The following is a 22,193-nucleotide window of genomic DNA, read 5'->3' on the forward strand; positions in this document are numbered from 1 at the left end:
AAAACCTCAGCCTATTACAGAAAGTTCAGTAGAATAATAATTAAATAAAACTTTCTGATCCAGCAGTGTTATGATAGTCTGCACAGAAGAATTCTGCATTATTAAACAGGGTAAAACCAAAAGAATCAGAGGAAAAACAAAAATCCGAAGAACAAAACAAATGTCAATCACCAATTTTTCTAGGAGAAATGAAGGGGAAGATAATTAACTACTAATATGTAACTAAACTTACAAAGAAATTATTTTAGTTTAGTAGTTACTTTAATAAATGCATTAAATAGAAGTCAGTCAGTTCCTTTTTTTCCAGGGGATTTGTCATTTCCTTCCTCAGTGTTGTTAAGATTTCATCTGAAGTTTAGTTCACTGCCTTCTCCCTGAATCAGTTCCACTTTGTGTACAGTGCTCTTCAGTTTCTAACATGAAATTTTCCATGGAGTGTGTAACAGGCCCTTTCCCAGAAGGCCAGGACAAGGAGTGCTACAGCCTTTGAGTATCTTTCGTAACTATTGTAATACCATATCTGCAAAGAAAAAAATCAGGTTTACTCACACAGTAACACAGTAACCTGAATCTTCTAGCTTCTCTGCTCTTTTTCAGAGAGTGCTTTTTTAAACACTGTCTGCTTGGGGTCAGGCTCTGGTGCACTCACCTAATCAAAGGCCTTCCTGTAGGTATTGCAAGAAACTACTGGATCCTTTTTCACTTCTCTACCAGGAAAATTCTATAAGCACTTCTTCAGATGCCATAAGTGGACTCTATCATTTTTCAGTGATTATTTCTTTTCTGTTGTTGAAACCAACAATTCATGTAAGCATAGATATTTGTTCCTACTTTCTACAAATGAGAAGGTTCTCACGGCTTGGTTTAAATATCTTATAGCTTTAAATCCTACTGTCACAATTTTTATGTTAGTCTACAGCCCAGGTGATGTTCAAAGACAGGAATGCATCTTTCAAAGGAGTCTCTGTCTCTACTGCCATTCTCTACCACATGTAGTTGGCCTTGCTTCTGCCACCCCAAATCAAGAAATGGAGAGCCATTCCACTTTAAGTCTCTTCTGAACCTGGCTTACTACACATACACACACTCACACACAAACACAGGTTATTAATTAAGATAATGCAGCTTATACTTTATCTAAAACAAGCTTGCCTCCCGCCTTTTGCGCTTCTTCAGGCCAGGAGACAGATTCACAGAATTACAAATCAGGATTAATTGCATAATACACAGCAGATCTTTAAAGGGCACCTTTGCCGTGATATAGTTTATAAGGCAGTGTTAAGTTACATCAATTTCTGGGTTATCTGTGATTTAATGGTGGTTAAGTAATTCCTATTTACACAGTAGATGAGATCTTGGGAAGATAAGAGTTTCTCAAGACTGGGGAAGATAACAGTATAATTCCGGAATTATCTAGTTATTTTCCACTGTTACTTAGGTTTGTTCATTGGTATATATCACCACTTCTTTGTGTGATATGAAATTGTACATAATACTGTACATTTGCATGCAATCATCCATAACTTTGTTTTCCTTTGCTACACAAGTAAGATACTATAACTCGAATAACTGGAAATATCACAGTCCAGCAGGATTCCCTAACACGTCTGTAATATATCAAGCAGTTGTGGGGCAGCCATTATTACAAGTTTCTCAGATGGAAGCTTATCTATTATAGACATGGAAAAACTACATCACTGCTTACTTATGACTTGGTGAGTTCTTGACTGTACTCAGAAACTTACATTTCTTTGCTTTTTCCTATACTTCTGCTTCTTTCATTCTTTTCTCTTACAACTCACATCTTCAGAACTTTTATTAGATGCTGTAATTTTAGACAAAGAACTGCAATACAACCAGAAATGTACAGGGAGATGTTGAAAGACTAGTTTGTTTGCAGGCTGCACCTCCACTCTTGCTCTTAAGGTGGTACCCTAAACATGGATATGCATTGACTAAACTTTGGTTTTGCCATTAACGAAACGACAGAATTTATCTTGTGATTTCTGAAGCGGGAATTTTTTCAGAGTAAATTTTTTTATGAGGTAAGATGGAAGATTTTTGTGAACTGAAGCAAAAAAATTAAAATGTCATTTTATTTTTAAGTTTTGAGTATATATGTGATTCAGAAAGAATATATGGAACAAGACAGGGAGAAATAGGCAGTGGAAGAACAAGAACTTCTGAAATAGCCTGGCAGCCTATGACTTTGATGCTGTCCTTAAGATAGGAAAACATGTAAACCTTTGTGCTGATATTTGTCCAAGTAGAAGGGTTGGGGCAATACTTATCTCTGACATAGATAACTTGAGTTGGCTATAGGCTAGCCAAGACAACTTGTCTACTCAGTGGCTGCACAATGCTCTGAAATTGTGTTAAGCATCTAATTACCAGACGCTTAACATGGATTTGGGGGGCAAATTTGGAAGGCAAATGTAGAAGAAAATTTCAATTCATCATAATAAATAAGTTGACTTACCTTTCTTTCCTTCAAAAGTCACTTTGTGTAAATTCTTCTGACACAATTCATTACATACTTTTCTGTACTTAACAGAAACCATTAAAATCTCTTCAGAAGGTAAAAATGAAGGACTTCAAACACATGCAGATGATATTGTTTCTCCTTTAGGTTCAATAGCCTTCCTTACTCTTACAACGCCTTTTATCTCCTCTGTTTCCTGCTAATCACAGTTTACATTCTCATGCATTTTGTGAAAGACTAGGATTACATTTATATCTTTGTAGTAACTTTAAAATATCACCCAGCTCTTGCAATTTCCCCCCCTAAAGAAACTAAGAGAAAAACAGAAAGAGAAAAAAGAACATGCACTCTCATCCTGATTTGTCATCAGATAAGCACATTGGATTCAATCCTACATATTTTCAGCACTCAAAAATTCCAGAAAGGTTAACAGGAGTTTTGTGAGAAAGTGGAATGTAAGGGTCAGGGCCATTCAGAAGGAAAGGAATCCATGCCATGGAACGTGCAAATTATGTCTGTCTCTACAATAACACTGAAATCACTTTTATAGTGGGCCAGGAAATAGCCATTTTGATTTATGTGTGAAAGAGTGAAGGAACTTAAGATGTGGCTAGGATGAAAAGTGGAGGATATGTAGAAAATTTTCCTGTTGTCTTTTTCTGCTTTTTGTTTTTATTAATTTTCCCTTTTTCAGATATGTTGCTGCAAAAGGCTAGCTTAAATTCCAGGGTCACCAAAAGTCAGTTCATTCATAGTCAACTATTCAGATTTATATTTTATTGGTTATTTAATCTAGTCTGACCTAAAAGAAATGTGATGAACTATAAAAGGGTGCAGTAGTATCTCTGGCAAGATCACGATCCCCAGTGGCAAAAGTGGTGTTCTTGTATTTGTAGCCGATATGTGAAAAATATTTCTTCATTGTTTCTGAAGTATTTCCACATATTGGCTTATTAACACAGTTTCTATAGCTCTGCAAAGGGCAGCACATCGTAACTGTGCCGTATGCAATATTGATACAACTGCTAGGACCATGGCGTAACTGAACTGCACAGAAGCAAAACTGTCCTATCATTTCTAATCTGCTTCTAATTTTGTGTTGTTAAATTCTGTGCTATGAGGAACGCATCTGGGCAAGTTGTATTTTAAATTTCTTCCTGCTTACATTGCTACTCATGGCCTATGGACACAGGAAAAAAAAATGTGTGTAAAGAGACTTTGACATTAGCTGTGTATTTGCTAGATAGGACCAAGCTGTAATCAAGAAATTGCAGGAATCAGATCAATCAGAATCATCTCAAGTCAGAAATAAGAGAAGTCAAGACACACCAGAAAAGGGCTTCACTGGCAGCCAGATCACATTTGCAGCAGGAGCCTGGAATGAGGAACAGGTGGAGCTAGAATAATGTCAGCAGCTAAATGTAGGTCTTGAGATTGAGGGCTAGGAGCTAGACTCAGAGTATGACTTAGAAGCCATGGAAATGGATATAAAGAGTAGATATCAGGTATGTGGGAAGCCTCATACAGCAAAATTGTACACACCCCTCAATGTCTAGGCCTTATCAGGTCCTCAGTTTTTGAAAAGCTGTTCACAGCCTCCTGCTAGACTTGCCCAGCAGTGCCTAAGAAAGATGGCCATCATCTGCTAAAGAGACTTTGGTCCATGCAATATTACATATTGCATCCATCTTTCATCTCTCTATTCTGTTACCTTTGAAAATGACCTCTATGATGAGTTACAGGAAAACACTTGTTTGCAGCATTGAGCCTTTATATCCGTATGAGTCCATGAAGGAAAACTATTGAGTCAGATATAGTGCAATCTGAAGCTGCAATGAGAGCTATAATGACCCCCCATTACAGCATAGGGAGTCCACCTGAAACACCGGTTTGCAGTTGTTTGAACTTCCCTGACTGCTGCAGGTGTTGCCTTCATAGCTGGCTGAGAACTCTCTCCTCAGACTTCTGCCTGACAGTTATTCAATTCTTGTACCTTAGAGCTGCTGTCCGGGTGGCAGTTGTACTGCTGCTCAGAAGAGAATGCGTCACTGCTTCCTTGTCCTGCTAACACCAGCTTTCTGGGGCTTTTACTCCTTGGGGAGACAGTAGAAAATATTCTCTACTTGGGAGAACAGCCTGGGAAAGAAGAGATTTTTTTTTGCCTATCAGGCAGTCAACATTTCAGTGGCTAGATTTCTTTCTCAACTTTGAGTGGCGTTGCTTCTCCCCATCAAGAATGTTAGGGATACATTATTGATACTGTTAAAACCCCCTCACATTTTGCTCATAGTATCTGGCTGGTGTTACACTTTAAACTCTCGATGCAGCAGGTAGTATATTTTTCCCATTATGGTAGTTTAACTTGACACTTCCTCCTTGAACGGGACACTATAATGAATTTAGTACATTTTTTATAGGATGGGACACATCATGAGTTTACAGAAATTTGGATGTGAATCCTGATTTGGTAAGTCTAAGTAACCTCCCAATAAAGTAGAAGTTTCAAAAACATGGCTCAGCCCTGTTGCTTTACATACTTTAACCTACTCATTCTGCTTAGGTCCAGGTACCTTAAACAGAATCTTTTTCCGCTAAAGCAGAACTAAGAAAAAAGGGATATTTCTGGTCATTCAAGGTGCAAGAATATTAGGACAAGTCTTCAGAAAAAGAAGATTATAAATGAGGACCTCTCCTCTCCTCTCCTCTCCTCTCCTCTCCTCTCCTCTCCTCTCCTCTCCTCTCCTCTCCTCTCCTCTCCTCTCCTCTCCTCTCCTCTCCTCTCCTCTCCTCTCCTCTCCTCTCCTCTCCTCTCCTCTCCTCTCCTCTCCTCTCCTCTCTCTCCTCTCCTCTCCTCTCCTCTCCTCTCCTCTCCTCTCCTCTCCTCTCCTTCCCATGCAACTTCCATAAGAAGGATATCTCCTCTCATTTTAATATTTTGAGCTTTGCACACACCTCCCCATGACCTTGGTGATGTTTTTCTATACCAAAACTTATTTTTTTGTTAAACAGATGTTTTCACCTCTTTCCTATATAAACTTTTCTGGAAGAAATGTAAATAAACAATGAGAGATTGTAGGACACAAAAAGAAAATAAAATCTGCAGGGTTTACACAATAATCTACATAAAGTTTTCCTCCAGCATGTGAAGTGATTTTGTTTGATGCAAAGAAGGTGGAGTCTATAATGATAATTTCTTTAATGGGATTTGCAGACAGCTGGAGTAGGAGGTGTCCTCTATATTACATTCCCAGAGCGCAGTGTCTTTTAGGGCACGTTCCCACATGTTCACTCACCTAAATGGTGTTTTGCCTGACGTGTTCAGCTATCTATTTCAAAATTGCTTATATGTTGCTTTACAGAGGAATTCAGAGATACATAAGGAGGATAATTACTTCTAAATTCCAGACTTCAGAAATTAAATACTAGAAGCCTAGACATTGATACGGTACGAATTCTTCAATGCCGTACAGGGTCTTTGTGAGGGATAGGCTGCTGGAGAACTACTTCTAAATCAGACACACCTTTGGGTTGGGCTATTTTGGAAACTAAGTACTTGATGAGGCTCAAGGTATGGTCTGCTAGGGACAAGTGATTTTATTTTGTGTTTTTACCTGTACTTTGATCAGCTGATGTAGCTGAGATGGTCAGTCTCCTCTGTAAGTAACAGACTGGGGGTGGAGGAGTGGTGACCTATAGTAAGCTTTCCCTGACTTTTTTCAAAGTGCAGATTGCTGACTATCAGGCAGTCAGGGAAGAGAAAACGGGACAAGCTATGGGGGTACCTTTATTTGGGGATAGCAAGCCCTTCTATTTCCGATTCTGGAATGGACTAAGTCAAAAGTTGCAAGGCAAAAAATCCTGGGATAAACATCTGGATGAAATCTACTTACTCCAGCAGAAAAGGTACAGTGCAATTTCAGCCTTCTTGTCTTCCTTTTCTTCTGCTACTCTTTAGATTCTCACTGTTTTCCCTTAGGCTTTTCTGCCAGTAGATAAACTTTAAACAACCCTGGAGCACTTTTCTCTATCAGATTTCTTCTTTCAAGGTGGAATGCTTCCAATCTTATCTGCTTTCACAGGTGGGTTTACTAGGTCACAACTGGATTACCTTGAGTGCAGGACTTCAGTCACAAGTTAGTAATGTATACTCTTGTCCTCCCTGCTTCATTGGTAAACCTCAGAAGAAAATGCATGATGGCCTGTTTGGGTTTTTTGTAATTATTATGCTTATATGCTCGTTATGCTCATATGCTGCAGTCAGCTGAAATAATGACTATTTTTGCAAGGATTCTGCTTTCTGTTTCTCTGAAGGTTGCTCTTACTATGGGATAGAGTGGACTTAACATTTTTCCACATTCCAGTGGTCAATGATTGGGCTGCTGTTTCTCACCCCCATGGCCTGGGTGTCAGCACATGCAGTGACTTCTCTTAGACCTTGCATTATCAAGAAGATTGTGTGTGTCGTCATATGTAAATACTGAATCAAGGCTGTGTGTTACTGCTGTGCATGGTTCCTCCCTGCAAAAAAACATGGAAATCCATGTGAATCTGATTTTTATTTTTCCTTGTAGTTTCTGCATGTACAAACACTGGAGTTAGGCTAGTTTTTACTTTCCTCACAAAAATCTGAACATATCTGGGGATGAAAAGGTGGCTGTGTGGGACAAAATCTATCTATCTATCCAACCATATGTATGTATGTATGTATACACATATAAGTATAGAAATAAATAGGATAATACCTTAGGAGGGACAAATGTACTCATCTGTCTTTAGGAAAATAACTTATATATAACAAACATCAACTAACTTCTGATCAAATAAAAATGCCTGTTCTATTTTACTTCAGAGCAGTGGGACTTAAATACATTTAAAATGGGATGGACTGTGAGGGCAATAATGTCTCCATAGAATTTTGAAGTGTTTACATTTTGGTATGTTCATGAAGTGTATCATAGGAAACTGAAAAATAAGTTATCAGCAGATTCAGTAATGTTCAAATGGATACATGCAAAAGAGAAGACTAAATATATTAACATTTTTTATAATCAATACATTATCTTCACATTTTTAGGTCACAGAGGTGTGGAAGGTCTCTGCCTAACCTCCCACTTGAAGGTGGGCTATTGTAGATCACATTGCTTTGGCTTTGTCTAGCTAAGTCTTGAAAGCCTCCCGGGACAGAGATACCACTGTATCTTTAGGCGTCTGTTAGAACGTTGTAGTAAGCTGGCAGTGAAATTGGGGTTTTTTTTCCCAAATGTTCAACCTGAACCTCCAAAGTCATCATTTGGTACTGTAGCCTCTTGCTTTACCATTTGCTGTTACCAAGAAGGGTTTGGTTTGTTCCATTTTGTTGCTCTCTTTCACACAGGCTGCTATTAGATCAACCTTCTCTTTGCTTGACAGTCCTCATTAGGTTTTTGCTTCACGCCCATCAACATCTTGTGTGTTGCTACGGATAGATGAAAACAGAAAAATGTTAGGCATATAAACTGTTCTTCAAAAACTTCTCTTAGATCATCGTAGTGCAACTGCAGTTGTCCCCAAAACTGACGTTTTTGTGCTTCTTTATAAATCTCTGTGTAACAACACATGCAGTGCATATGACATGATTGTCTGTGAAATCGTAGTTGCATAGGGACACAACTGCTCCCTTCCATTTTAGGTCTATGCCTTTCCCACAGCTTTCAATTAACACAAATTAGCCTTCTGCTGTTTGGTCAGAAATGACATGGTGCAAATACATGGATACGTTTTCCTGAAGAGGGACAGGACCATTTCTTCCTCTTATTATACTACTCTTGCCTTTCTGGTCCAGAGTTTGAGAAGAAAGAAAATGAACATTTAGCAGAGGACTGGAATCAGTTTTATTGCTTTCATATTCTTAATTATGTATAGATAGAAAAACACAACAGGAAAACCTTCTGTGGCGAGTTGTGTAGGAAAAAAAAGCTTTTGCTTTTGTGGAAAACTTCTATAAGCCAAGAGGGTTTTTGCTTCATCCTGACATTTTGTTGCGTGGAATTGCAGTGTTGTGGCTTCAGCCTCAGTTCTTCTTAGTGTTAATGGTGCTGGAATACTTACAGTAATAAGCAGCAACTAAATTCTACTACTGTCTTATTGAAAACCAGCGATAACTACGTTATTATTATGTATATGCTCTGACAGCACACAGAAAGCCTGCAAGAGAATAACAATGCCTTTTCATGTCCTATAGCTGGTGATAATAATACCAGAAAGCTAACTGTTTTCGTAGTTCTCACCTTCATTGAAATTGTTAGTCCTCTTTCTTCATGTGAGGGAACTTTGAATCTGATTGGCAGTTGATCTCAGCATTATCCACAGCGAGGGATTTGTTTGGCTTCATCCTGCATTGTATAACATTTCCCAAAGGGACATCCAAGTTCAGGTAATATGTGATACAATCATCTAATATTAAGGAAGAGTTTGAATTTATTTTGCCAGACTCTGCTAGTTTCTTTCTGTTCATGTATCTCTTTTTTAAACAGCCTGTAGCTCAATGTGGAGTCCCAGTCACATCACACACGTCCTTTCTAGAATTACCTTTGGAAGTAAACTGTGGGTTTTACATAGTCTGGAGGATATGAGCATAAAACCCAACGTGCTCATAATCATGGGAAAGAAAGAGATAAATACTGATGAAAATTTGGGCCTAATAGATGTCAAGAGGAAGCAATGCCTGTCACCAGCTAAGAGAACTTTCAGAAATTAGGAGAGCCATTGTTTGATTTACTTTCTTTTTGTCTGGTGTTCAGCGTAAGCGGTTCTAAGAAAATGTGAACAAATCTCCCTAGCATGTAATTTTAGAAATTCCACCATTCGAAAATTGCACTGTTCATAAAAAAAAAACCCCTAATAGATAAAATGAGAGGAAGTAAGTACATGGATCCAAGTATTGCTGAAAGCAAGGACAGTTACATTTTATTTTTCTTTATGTCATTTTCTTCCTCTATACTTTTGATTGATAAATAATCTGTCTTCTGTGTGTCTCCTCTCTCACGGCTGCTGCTTAGGGACTAATGGTATCACCTGACCTTCAGGGGATGCTCTGAAGCTTAATTATTTAATGATAATAAACCATGTAATTCGTGTGGTACATTTAAAAAAAAATAAAATAAAACCCAAAGAAAGCCGCAAACCAAACCAAAGCAGTTTTACTCATTAATTATAGAAACCTGTACTATGAGAAATATTGCATTAGAGGTGTTTGGGAAAATTTATATGAATTGCAGGAAGCTATGATCGTTCCAAACATGTCACAGTAAAAACTTGATACCCTTTTTAGTTTCCAATTTTGTTTGTGGCTATTCAGTCTCACAGAAATATTAGCAAAACGCTATTCTTACCCTGAAACCAAATCTCTCTCAAGCTGGTAGTGAATGAGAGATGTCACCATAGTTTTGCTGTTCATTTGTCTAAACAACACTACCGAGTTTTCAGTGTGCAAATTAACATGGGAATGTCCTGTCTCAAAAATCCACAATGCCTGTCAGTATTAATTAGCTCCTTTGTTTCCAAAGGTGACAGTGAAATAAAGATACCAGCACAGAGTTCCACCACTTCATTTTTAATACGTTTCAATAACAGTGCTTCTGAGTAGTCAAGATGCCTGTTGAAAACTCCGCTGCTGCACAAAAAATAAAGTCAAAGGCACCATCAGCAGCATTTCTGGCGTTTTCTTGTGCTGTTACACCTTCATCCTAATAGAAATTTTGAATCTAAAAATGGAAAACAAGCCTTGTTAATTTTGCAAGTCTAAAGGTCCTTCAGAACTCACTTTTTCCCAACAATGCGCAGACAGTTGTTAAGGAAAACTAATTACACACATGGTGAGGAACATAACCTAGAATAAAATTGCAAGAAAATCTCTAAGAGGGTTGGAAGTTCTGATGCAGGATGAGGTTATGCTTCAGAGAACAAATTTGTTTTATGAATAACTCAGCGATATTAAAGAATAACTAACATCTGCTGAACTGTTAATCCAATTAGAGCAGGAGATTATTCCTAGGATGGTCTCAGACGCAGAATTTATAAAAAGAGATTAATGCAAGGAGATTGCCTTGCTGGAAGTGACTGAGCAAGATTTCTACAACTTAGTGTGGTAGATAGCTAAAAATCGGAAAGGATAAGACTTCCCTATCTGTTTCTTGTCTAGTAACATCATCAGTTAGTAACCTGTTTAATTTATTTCTAGAAATGCTGTTTACTGTCAGCTGAAGGAGCTTCCACATACATGCAGAAAAGGCTCCAGTTAATTTGCTGAGTCGTATTGTCAATGCTAAAAAAATTTGCTGACCCTATTGATTGTCCAAGCTTCTGTTATCTGTGTCCTTTTCACTTTGTGCTAGTACTTCCTAACTTATCCTTTAGCATCTTGTTAGGTGATTGCATTGATTCTTTTTCTGGCTTGTTACCTTCCTCCGAGCACTGGTCTGCTCTCCTGAAGTCTTGCACACTTTTACATAAACATACTAGCAGAAGGAATGGAGAAGATAAATCCTTTGGCAATTTCATAATGAAGCGTTGGATATTCTGAGCACCACAACAGGGAAAGAAAAAAAAGGCTGAAATAATATCCTGCTGATGGATTAATAGCTTAGTTAAAAAGAATTGCTCTAGACCCTCAGTAAGTGACATAGCTATAGGGATAAACCATGTAGCTAGCAGATGCCAAACCTAAACTAGAACAAATAATAGGAAAATTCCATACAGTGAACGACCCAAGTAGTAGAATCTAAGGGAACGAAAATAGAGAAAGAGATGCTCCATTGCAGCTAGGGTGAGTTCAGTCTTGAAAAAGACACTTCAGATTGGTTGTTGTCCAGAGAGTTCACATATTTAACATATTTCCTTGTTTTAAAAGAATAACCCTATAAATCCTAATTCTTCTTTTTATAACAGAGTTAAGACTTATGGACTTGTCTTTTCCTTCTTTGTCTCTTCATATGTATAATGAGCCAGATGCACTCCAAAAGAAGTGCTTAGGAAGCTGAAAATCCAAAAGGGTACATATTACTAGCAGAAAATGCTTGTGAAATCCTTAACCTTAAGACTATTTTACATGACTCCCTCAGTCAGAATCTGACCTACATTCTATCTTCTCTTTGTTTCACAATGGATTTTCGTGTATTCCTGATTTTGTCCTCACCTATACTGAAAAACAACTCACAGCTTCCTGAGCATATAATTGTATTATCTGTTAAGAAAACTGACAGTAATGAATGATCAAGGCTTACTAAATGCTTCAACACAGCTGCATTCTTTAGCTCAGTAAGAAGAACCTAGGACCACTTCCAGGTGGATACTGTTGTGGTTTTCATTGGCTGTCATAACTGCTGGTTATCTACATAGCTGTGCTTATCCTAAACCGATCCTATAAGGCAATATCAATACTGCCTAGTGTAAAAGACCTAACTTAGCTGCCTAAATTAGGAGCTTAGTGTCTCTTGACTCTGTAGATGATGAAGAGAATGGTTTAGAACAGGAGTTTAACTTGGATGTGCTGAGTTGTCACAGTGTCTAAACAGATCTCTGCTGAATAATTCTCTGAAAGTTACCCGCCTCATCAAGTCACATAATGGTATTTCGAAATCTACTGTAGGAAGCTCTGGTAAGGGAGTAAGTTATACATTTTACCTGCTGCTGCTTTGACACGCAAGAACTAGAGCTGTAAAATGCAAAATCCATGCCCTGTTTGTTAAATATGCAGAATTAAAAAAAGATAAACTGTTTTGCAGGTTCTAGATTCAGGTGACATTTTTTATATTGGTGAATTTAGCTCATCTAGTACTTGATATTTACATGATCAGCACATTGATGTAATATATTAAAAATGAATTGATAATTATAGCGGTGAGTTTTAAATGAGAGTAAAATGTTTCCCCAATTATGGTACAGAAAATTAAATAAGATTAATAGCATATGGTATAAACATATAAGTCATGGCCCTTTGAGACATCAGAGGCATTGGGCCATGACGTTTACCAATGCTTCTGGGTTCTTCACCAGCTTGCCGTTTGGCTTTTGATCTCTAGTTCTTTAAGTCCAGTTGGAGGTTCCTACAATAAGTAGAAAGCTTTGAAAATTTTGCCCTAAATTTCTGAAAGCTGAGTATAGCACTTATTAGGTGTCTTCCTCTTGGCAGGCTTGTAATTTAATCAGTTGTTTTCAAGGGCCTTGGAGAATTTTGTGTGAAAGGTATTGTGTTTGTGTCCTCCCACATTGTCTCTTGCTCAACCCTTCCTCCTCTCTGAGGTCATTTGAGGGATAAAGGCCTACTCAGTAAAGCATCAACATATTAATTGCAGCATTGTTTATACTATTGAAACCCCACCTCATTCCCACTTCCTGCCTCTGATAGTTGTATTCTGCAGGAACAGCGAGTCCTTCTCAGCCAAAATTATAGCAGAGGTGGCAAGCTTGCTTCACTGATCTTGAACCTTACAACTTTTGCTCAGAGTGCCTCTTTATTTTATTCCTATTTGTCTGATCCTAAATGCAATGTTCTCATCAAATCATCTTGTAATTAGCAGCTAACACAACTGATGCAGGAGTAAGGAATATTTCTTAAAGCAACAAGCATAAGAGTTTGAAGGACACATAAAAATATCTCAGAACAGCTCCCTGGTTTGTTCAGAATGATTCTTTATATTCTGAATGTTTTTATTTCTCCTGTTCTTCAACGTTTAGTTGTTCACAGTCTAGTTCATAGTGACTTAGATAATGGGGTTCTGTTGGTGACAGGAATTATTCCTTTTATGGAATGATAAGTATCATGTTTCATTGTGCTTTCATTACTTGTAGCCCATGCCAGTTAATTTACACTTACTCAAATGATTCCTGTTTATCTGTAATTCTGATACTTCTCTTTGTTTTGCTATATCCCCCAAGTTCCATCAAGTGTGCCAGTATCTTTCTGCTATAAAGTTGTGCAGAACTTGCACGTTTCAGGTAGATTAAAGCCAGAGATAATGCATATAAAAATTTTTTTTCTTCAAGATTCTGTTGTTCATAGAAGAATAATTTAAAGCAAGAAATGCGTATTTCTGTAAGCCACAGAATTAAGGTTGCCTGTTTGCATTAGAATACAGGAAGTTCCACCTCAACATGAGGAGAAACTTCTTTACTGTGAGGGTGACAGAGCACTGGCACAGGCTGCCCAGAGAGGTTGTGGAGTCTCCTTCTCTGGAGACTTTCAAAACCCTCCTGGATGCGTTCCTGTGTGGCTGCCCTAGGGGATCCTGCTCTGGCAGGGGGGCTGGACTAGATGATCTCTAGAGGTCCCTTCCAACCCCTGACATTCTGTGATTCTATGATTCCCTACGTTTTTATTGTTAAATTATCCTAGACCTAATAAGCACAAGTTCTAAGAAAACATTTTGTGCAATGGGCCATTTATAGTCTTTCTCTCTCTCTTTCTTTCTCTGATACGAGTTTTCTTGTGATTGCATAAGAGTTATATTTGTAGATAATGTATTCTAGCATCACATTAAGTGTTATCACTTAATGCAAAACACCTATTGCTTTACATAGTATTTGTGCTATAAACTGTATCCCCAAAATCTTGTAACTAAACAATACCACGGTAGTGGTGTGGAGTCTGGTTGGAGGTCTGTAACAAGTGGTGTTCCCCAGGTGTCAGTACAGGTTCTGATCCTTTTCAATATATTTGTCAATGACCTGGATGAAGGGATAGAGTGTACCCTCAGAAAGTTTCCTGATTATGCAAAACTTGAAGGTGTGATGCCATCCAGCATGCCCTAGACAAGCTGGAGAGTTGGACAGGGAGTAACCTTACGACATCCAACAAAGGCAAGTGTAAGGTGCTGCACCTAGGGACGAATAAACCCATGTGTGAGTATAGATTGGGGGCCAAACTGCTGGAAAGCAGCTTTGTGGAAAGATGTGGGTGTCCTGGTGGACAATAGGATGATCATAAGTCAGCAATGTGCCCTTGTGTCCAAGAAGGCCAATTATGTCCTGGGGTGCATCAAGAAGAGTGTGGCAAGCCAGTTGAGGGAGGTTATTCTCCCCCTCTGTCCTGGTGAAGCTGCATGTGGAGTTCTCTGTCCAGTTCTGGGCTCTCTGGTTCAAGAAGGACAGGGAACTGCTGGAGAAAAGGGATTATGAAGATGATTGGAGGACTAGAGCATCTCTCTTATGAAGAAAAGGCTGAGGGACTTGGGTATTTTTAGTTTGGAGAAGAGAAGACTGAGGGGGGATCTTATCAATGCTCATAAATACTTAAAGGGTGAATGTCAGGAGGATGCGGCCCAGAGAGGTGATGGACTCTGTCTTTGGAGACACTCAAAACCCCCCTGGATGCCATCCTGTGCAACCTGCTCTAGATGTACCTGCTCTGGCAAGGTGGATTGGAATAGATGGACCTCTGGACCCTTCCAACTTCCCACATTCTGTGATTCTGTGATTCCATACTACAAGGAAGAAATCTGGGACAACACAAGGAGAAAGCATTTAATATATTCCCAGGTACATGGTTTGGCTAATGTATTTGTCCCACATGCTTTTTGTGTGTGTGTGTGTGTTTGAGAGTAACATCTAGTCCTTAGTGGATGTTAAATTATAGTAAAGGGACAGACTGGGGCTGATAGGAAAATGAGGGCTAATGTTCTCCTTGTTCTTATCAGCTTGAATTTGTCATTGTTCCACTGTGTTCCTTAGACTTATTCCACATCTCACACTAGAGCTTGACCTGAGCCATGACAGATAATTAAGAACAAATTAAACCTCTTAGCTACAAGAAAGCACAGGTGAGATAAAAGCATAGAATTTGTATCTGAACAGAGATCTAACTTTGAACTTATCCGATGTGGAGAGAGGAATCCTTCTATTTCATACTGAAAGTTCCTGAGATGTAGGGAGTTTCTTTGGGTTTGAGGCTCTTTCTTCCTCTTAAATCTTTAGTTCCAGAAGAGTTCTTTCATTGTGTTAAACAAAATTTTTTTAAAAAATCCACCTCCAAACACTTTTTAGTAATTGAAAGATAAATCTGGAATAGAGGATAACAGAAATATCTACCCTAAATTAGTAGATTTTGTTCCAATTTTTGTGATTTTTGGACAGCCAACTTCTTATTTTTAACATTGGCAAAGCTTATTTGGATGCTGAGCAAGCAGGCATTGCAAGTACCTCTTTGCAGCCTCTGTTTAGGTACTTATACATAGTGATAAGAACCTTGCCCAACCCTTCTCTTCTCTGGGCTAAACAGTCCCAGTTCTCTCAAGCCGTTCTCATATAACAGATGCTTTAGTCCCATAATCCTCTTTGTGGCCCTTTGCTGAACTTTCTACAGCAGTTGTGTATGTATTTTGAACTGAGGATCCTAGAAATGGACACAGGACTACAGGTATGATCTTACCAGAGTTGAGCAGAGTGGAGGACCACCTTCTTTGACCTGCTGTTTGTAGGTTTGTTGATTGTACTTCTAAATTCTTCATCAGCCCTAGGGGATCTACTGAAATAATCCAGAGCCTCATGGGAGACTCAAGGACATTCTTCAACTGTTAAGTGAACCATTCAATCTGGAATTCGTCTGATGGCATGTGCTTTCCCAGGACAGGCATCCTTTCAATTCCCAACAATTTCCGCAACCTTCCCAGCATCAGAGAAAAAAGTAGTATAGATAAGCTTTTAAATTTTTCCTCATAGATTTATATGATGAAGAACTACATTTCAGAACTCATTCTTGTAATTATACCGTAGGAAGTGTTGCCACAGTGCAGGGAAAATTCTTGTTTGTACTTTTTCTTTTCCATCTATCATGGAAATAATTCAGATGCTCACCTTTTAAATTTATTGTGCTGTGTAAAACAAGCTGCTACCTTTTTCTGGTTCCTGAGATAACTAGTCTACTGGCAGGAGGGCTATCAAAGGACCCATAGTGTGCTATCTTCTGTCCTTCAAGATGTAGCTATATAAAACAGAATCTGGTTATTCGTTTCTTCTATCTTTCCCTCTGCTGCCACCGTATGGTTAAGCGTCAGTAAATCGGCAGATGATGAGCTTGTCTACTTCTACCACTCCTTTTTTTTGCGTTTAAAAAAAATACCTTGCATGTTTGGTGTGCATTACCGATCTTTCAGTGAAAATGTTGAAGATACATATTGTCTCAAGCAAAGGCCATGCTAGCTCTGGAGAAAGGATTTCATGTGTCTCAACACATTTCTTATCAGTTACTTTTTCTTGACTACAGGATCTGGGAATCTCCACTCCTCCAGGCTGCCAAAGAGAACAACCTCCCAGTCATTAGGAAACTTGTCACTGATGGAACATGTGATATCTATCAGAGAGGTAACTAGATTATTTCCAACAAATGGTTTTCTGTGGAACACAAGAGCCTGCTACAATGAGTAGAGGAGTATGTTTTTTAGTTTGCTAAAACATTAAGTCTGCATTAGCAGACAAACTCTCTTACTCTGTGTCAGCAGCTTTGCAAGGGAGTGAGTCTTCTAGCTTGAAGAGCTCATTAAACCCTAAAAGAATGCTGAAAATCAGAGGTTTACAGCTTGAACAGGCCTTTTTTCTAGAGGGACGGAGGGAGATGGTTTACTGGGGAAGATGGTCAGTGGAAGGGCTGTGTGTGCATTCACGTCGTGCCTGAGTATGTTGTCACATGCAAACACTTGAAGTCTGTTCACCTTTCAGATCTTGATGGAGTGAAGGTCAGGGACTATGCAGTTATGTGGCTGTTACCATGTCAGGTCATCCGAGGAGGCACATATTTGTCCCATATAATTGAATGTCTAGAAGACACACATGCTTCTCCTACTGTTTCTAGGTGCAGTGGGGGAGACTGCCCTTCATGTAGCTGCCTTGTATGACAACATGGAGGCAGCAGTGACACTGATGGAAGCAGCTCCTGAGCTTGTCAATGAAAGGATGACATCAGAGCTCTATGAAGGTAACGTCTTAGGGAATGAGGATGGTCAGGATTCTCTGCAGGGGAAGAGAGGGAGTACATTTAGACCTGGACATTTAGAAAAGTGGCTGATACTGTTCCTGGTTCAATATATTGCTAAACTCTTACATAGCAAAACCTACATAGAAATAGCTCCTGACCATATGTGGAAAGTGGAATTAATTTAAAGCCAAGTACACACATGTGCAAACACACAAATATCTGTTTGACAAACTTAACCACAGGTGGGCCTGTTGACTATAGTGGGATTGCAAGGATATATAAAGTTTGCTTTCTGGCATAGTCTAGTATAATAAAGGGGATATCTCCCTGATATCCTTTGAAAAGAGAAAAATATAGTTCTCTGGTTGATTAAGAATAGGTATTGAAAATAAATGTGGCCACTGCTTTTAAGTCTAAACTCTGAGCCAGGTTTTTGAAGAATGGTTCTGACTGACTACATAGAAATGCCAGACAGAATGTTGAAACCATGAAAATAATGATGAGATTTAAAAAATTCTAATACCTAGTTTGAAGGTTTAGAGCAAGTCTTCTTTGAGAGCTTTTTCTTGGCCTGGTCTTCATGTCCCGTGAAGGAAAGCATAGTCAGTCTCACAGCTTTCTGTGTGCTTCCTGGAATAGCACAGCAGTCTTGTTTTCCCCCAGAAAAAAATCTCAGAAGTGCATCCTGTTGTTTTGTGGGTTGTTTTTTTTTGGATTTGTTTTTTTTTTTTGCCAGATTGTAAAGGCATTTTTCCTGAATTCATGAAAAGATTTAGGTAGAATGGGACCCCAGGAAAATCTATAGTCCAAACCTCTTCACAACAAGAATGATAACTTCGAAACTAAATCGTATAGCCACGATGTGAACTGCAGACCACTGATCAGCCTGAAGATGCTTTCTTGGAAAGCAAGGTTTTATTTCTGTTTCTTACAGGGCAGACAGCTCTCCACATTGCAGCAGTGAACCAGAACATCACTTTGGTGAAGGCTTTACTCAAGAGAGGGGCCAATGCCTGCACAGCAAAGGCCACTGGGCAATTCTTCAGGCGCAGCTCCCAAAACCTTCTCTATTTTGGTACAGCCTTATTTTCTGCTTTTGCTACTATGCGAGGGAACCAGCAGAGTGATGAGGGAATATAAGGGAGGCTTGCTTTAGTCCCTGTCTTGCCTCCATGTGTAATTATACCCACATCTTTTAGCAGACAGTAAGATTCCCTCTGAGTATGTAAATACTAGATAAATATAAATATAAAAATCATGCACATTTTATATATTTGTATGTATACAAAAATATATACATTGCATAAAAATTGTAATTTAGTTTCTTCCTAGCATCATATACTGCACCTTACCCTCTTATGAAGATAATCTCCTAAAAAGAATACTTTTTCCTTTTAGTGTTGTGCAGGGCAGGTCTTTTTATCCTTTATGTGTAGGATGAGGGCTGGAGCAGGAAATTTACAGGTTACCTGAAATAACTCTTTCTTTCATATCCTCTGGCTTCCTAACATGGATAGCTTTCCCTTAGCATCTTAAACCTCTCCTACCTCCCAGGGTCTTAATTTTGTTTCTTCCCATTCCTATCTTTGCAGGAGAGCATGTTCTATCATTTGCTGCTTGTGTGGGAAATGAGGAAATTGTACAGTTGCTCATTGACAATGGAGCTGACATTAGAGCCCAAGATTATCTGGGTATGTGCTGTGGGGCCTAGTGAATTGCATAAAGTGGATCCGGACAATTTAATTCAGACTATGTCATCTGTGCATGTACATATTTGTCTCTCATTACAAAGAGCTGTGGGATGAGTGATGTGAGGAAAATGAAAGTTATCGTTCAATTGGCAGTCTTTGCATAGGGCTGAGCTATTCCACATACTTTATCTGGTCTGCTTCCTTCATAGGTAATACTGTGCTTCACATCCTGGTTCTCCAACCTAATAAGATGTTTGCCTGCCACATGTACAGCTTGATACTTTCCTATGACAGGAACAAGGAGGGACCGGGATCACTTGAATTGATTCCTAACAATGAGGGACTTACTCCATTCAAACTGGCTGGAGTTGAAGGCAACACTGTGGTGAGCTTTTGTGACACACTTGCCTCCACACAAAAGAGAAATTGAAAACTTGTAATAACATCATGCAGGCCAAGGGAGTTTGTGCATGTTCTTAGCATGTAGAAGCTGCATAACAAGTTCTTTTTCTTTTTTTTTTATATAATCAAAAGTCTCATGTAGGACCAGAAAATCCTTTATAAGAAATGTCTTTATCCTAATGGAAGAAAAGAGTGCTTAAAGAGTAGATTTTTTGATCCAGTTTTTGAAACATTTGAATTAAATTGGTATTAACCACTTAGTCCACCCAAGGATTCACCACAAGTAATTTTCTGAAAGTCTGACTGAAATTGTTGTCTTTGTTGTCTTAGATTTCACTACCCTAAATGTGACACATAGGAAACTTCTTCAGGTGTCCACAGACTTTTATTCATAAACAAGATACCAATATTTAATGTAAACTCTCATCTTTCCCCTTAACAAAAAGACAAAGGTGGTAATTGTTTCTTCTGTAGACCCACAAAGAATAGGATCGTTTCCCTTGCTAATGTTTTCTGATAACTTGTAGAAGAGTATAGAGGGATGATTTTTTCTAATCAACATATAATTCCATATGAAATCTACTGCCAAGATGTGTAACTGTGTGAAATAACTTCAGCAGTCTGATTAGAATTTAGAGTAAAAATCACTCATCCTTTACCTGAAGTATAAGCTAATAATCAAATGGGAATTAGAAAAGGCTATGCTTGTTAATCTGCTATATTTTTTACTGAGGGATATGAGAACTGCAACAACCTCCAAGTTCAAGGAAAATAAATTGTAATTAAAGGTTTTAAACGATTTTATTGTTCTCAATGCAAATACACTATATACTGGAAAGCTGCTGATTTCCTCATCCCCTTTCTTTTCTCCTCAGATGTTTCAATACCTTATGCAGAAGCGGAAGCACAATCTCTTGTCCTTTGGCCCCTTGACCACTGTGCTCTATGATCTCACAGAGATTGACTCCTGGGCTGAAGATCAGTCCTTCCTGGAGCTCATTGTCTCAGCCAAGAAGAGAGAGGTACCGTGGGCACCACATGCTTTCTCTATGTGGATCATGGTGATTATAAAAGGAGAAGAATGATGAGTTTAAAGGCTCAAATTCTTTCATATTATCCATAGAGCAAGGTGTTTGTACCATGTGCTGCAGGAAATACCTTAAATGCAGCGGCTTATTAGTGACCTGGCTAAACCTGATGCTTTATATACAACTTCTTCTGAGGTGTGAAACTTGCAGATGATTGAAAGAATTTAGTATGAGCATGAAACAGGAAATGACATTCTGTGATTCTGTAAAGTGCTCTCTCTCTTTCACCAGGCTCAAAGATTATCAGTAGCGAGTACTTCTACAGTATCTCTAGCAAGTAGCTTTCTGTAACTGTGATACTGGTTAACTCTCACAATGCCCCTGTAAGACAAGGCTATGTCCAGAAATCCTAAACTGGACTGCATTTTAAAACCACTTGTCATTATTCCCTTCATGTAATGACATTATTTGTTTGGGTTATGACTCAAAAGAAGTGGATGGATTATCTCTGCTGTAGGCTCAAGAACTTGCAAAAGGATCACTGAGAAAAAAATAGCAGAGTGTGATGGTAAGTTTAGACAGATCTTCTTAAGACTTTCAAGGTACACCACCCTATCAGTAGTAGTCATCTTAAATAACCCTGACAGGTCAGGAAATGAATCAGAAGACACTTCAACTAGCACAATTCTACCCATCCTGTATTATCTCCATCTATCAAAATTTTATTCAAAGTTCTCTAACAGAAGTTTCAGCTACTGGAGAGCTTTGCACAGTGTGGAGGAAGTCTGTGAAACTCTCATTTGCTTTTATTTGAAAGCTTCTAGATTTCTATGTGTGATGATACATAATCCGAGAAGAAAGCAAAATATTGTGCCCCTTTCTTATCCCAAAACATATGCAGATCCAAGATTCTTAATGTCACATGACAAGATGTCCCCAAATACTATGCAATATTGTGATTTCTTTATTTTCCAGAATACTCTTAAATATGAGTAATATCAATTATTGCATGCATAGCCAGTAATTATTTTTTGGATTTAATATGTTTGGCCCAAAATGTTTGCTGTCTCCTCTAGAAGAATGCTACTCTCACCTGTGTACTGTGTTCAGCTCTGGGGTCCAGCTTAAGAAAGACATGGACCTGCTCAGATGGGTCCAGAGGAGGGCCACAAAGATGATCAGGGGGCTGGAGCACCTGCCCCTGTGAGGTCAGATGAGAAAGCTGTGGCTGCTCAGCCCGGAGATTTGAAGGCTCTGGAGAGACCTTATAACAACCTTCCAGTACTTAAATGGTGCCTAAAGGAAAGCTGGAGAGGGACTTTTTATCAGGGAATGTAGTGATAGGATGAGAGGTAATGGTAATGGTCAAAGTTAAAGAGAGGAGATTTAGACTGGATATTAGAAATAAATCCTCTTCTGTGAAGATAATGAGACTCTGGAACAGATTGTCCAGAGAGCTTGTGGATGCACCCACTGTGGAAGTGTGCAAGGCCAGGCTGGATAGGACTTTGAGCAAACTGGTCTAGTGCTAGGTGTCCGTGCCCATGGCAAGGGGAGTGGAACAAGATGATGAAAGGAAGGGTAGGAGACTTTACAGTGGGGATGTGCTTCACACCACGCAATCAGGAGGACCAAGTGGACGGGGC

General features: G+C 38.9%; 1 protein-coding gene across 1 annotated transcript; it reads left to right on the top strand.

Annotated features, from left to right (window-relative positions):
* Window positions 1–6,254: 6,254 nt before the first annotated feature.
* Window positions 6,255–20,541, top strand: TRPV6 (transient receptor potential cation channel, subfamily V, member 6; the record flags this gene model as incomplete). The annotated part of the gene is made up of 7 exons (XM_009870101.1): window positions 6,255–6,385; window positions 16,719–16,816; window positions 17,304–17,426; window positions 18,361–18,501; window positions 19,019–19,117; window positions 19,327–19,502; window positions 20,395–20,541. Coding segments are annotated over exons 1-7 (915 nt in total), but the record flags the coding sequence as incomplete, so codon positions are not given.
* Window positions 20,542–22,193: the final 1,652 nt, after the last annotated feature.

The sequence above is a fragment of the Apaloderma vittatum genome, unplaced genomic scaffold, assembly GCF_000703405.1.
Source record: "Apaloderma vittatum isolate BGI_N311 unplaced genomic scaffold, ASM70340v1 scaffold17325, whole genome shotgun sequence".
Taxonomy (NCBI): domain Eukaryota; kingdom Metazoa; phylum Chordata; class Aves; order Trogoniformes; family Trogonidae; genus Apaloderma; species Apaloderma vittatum.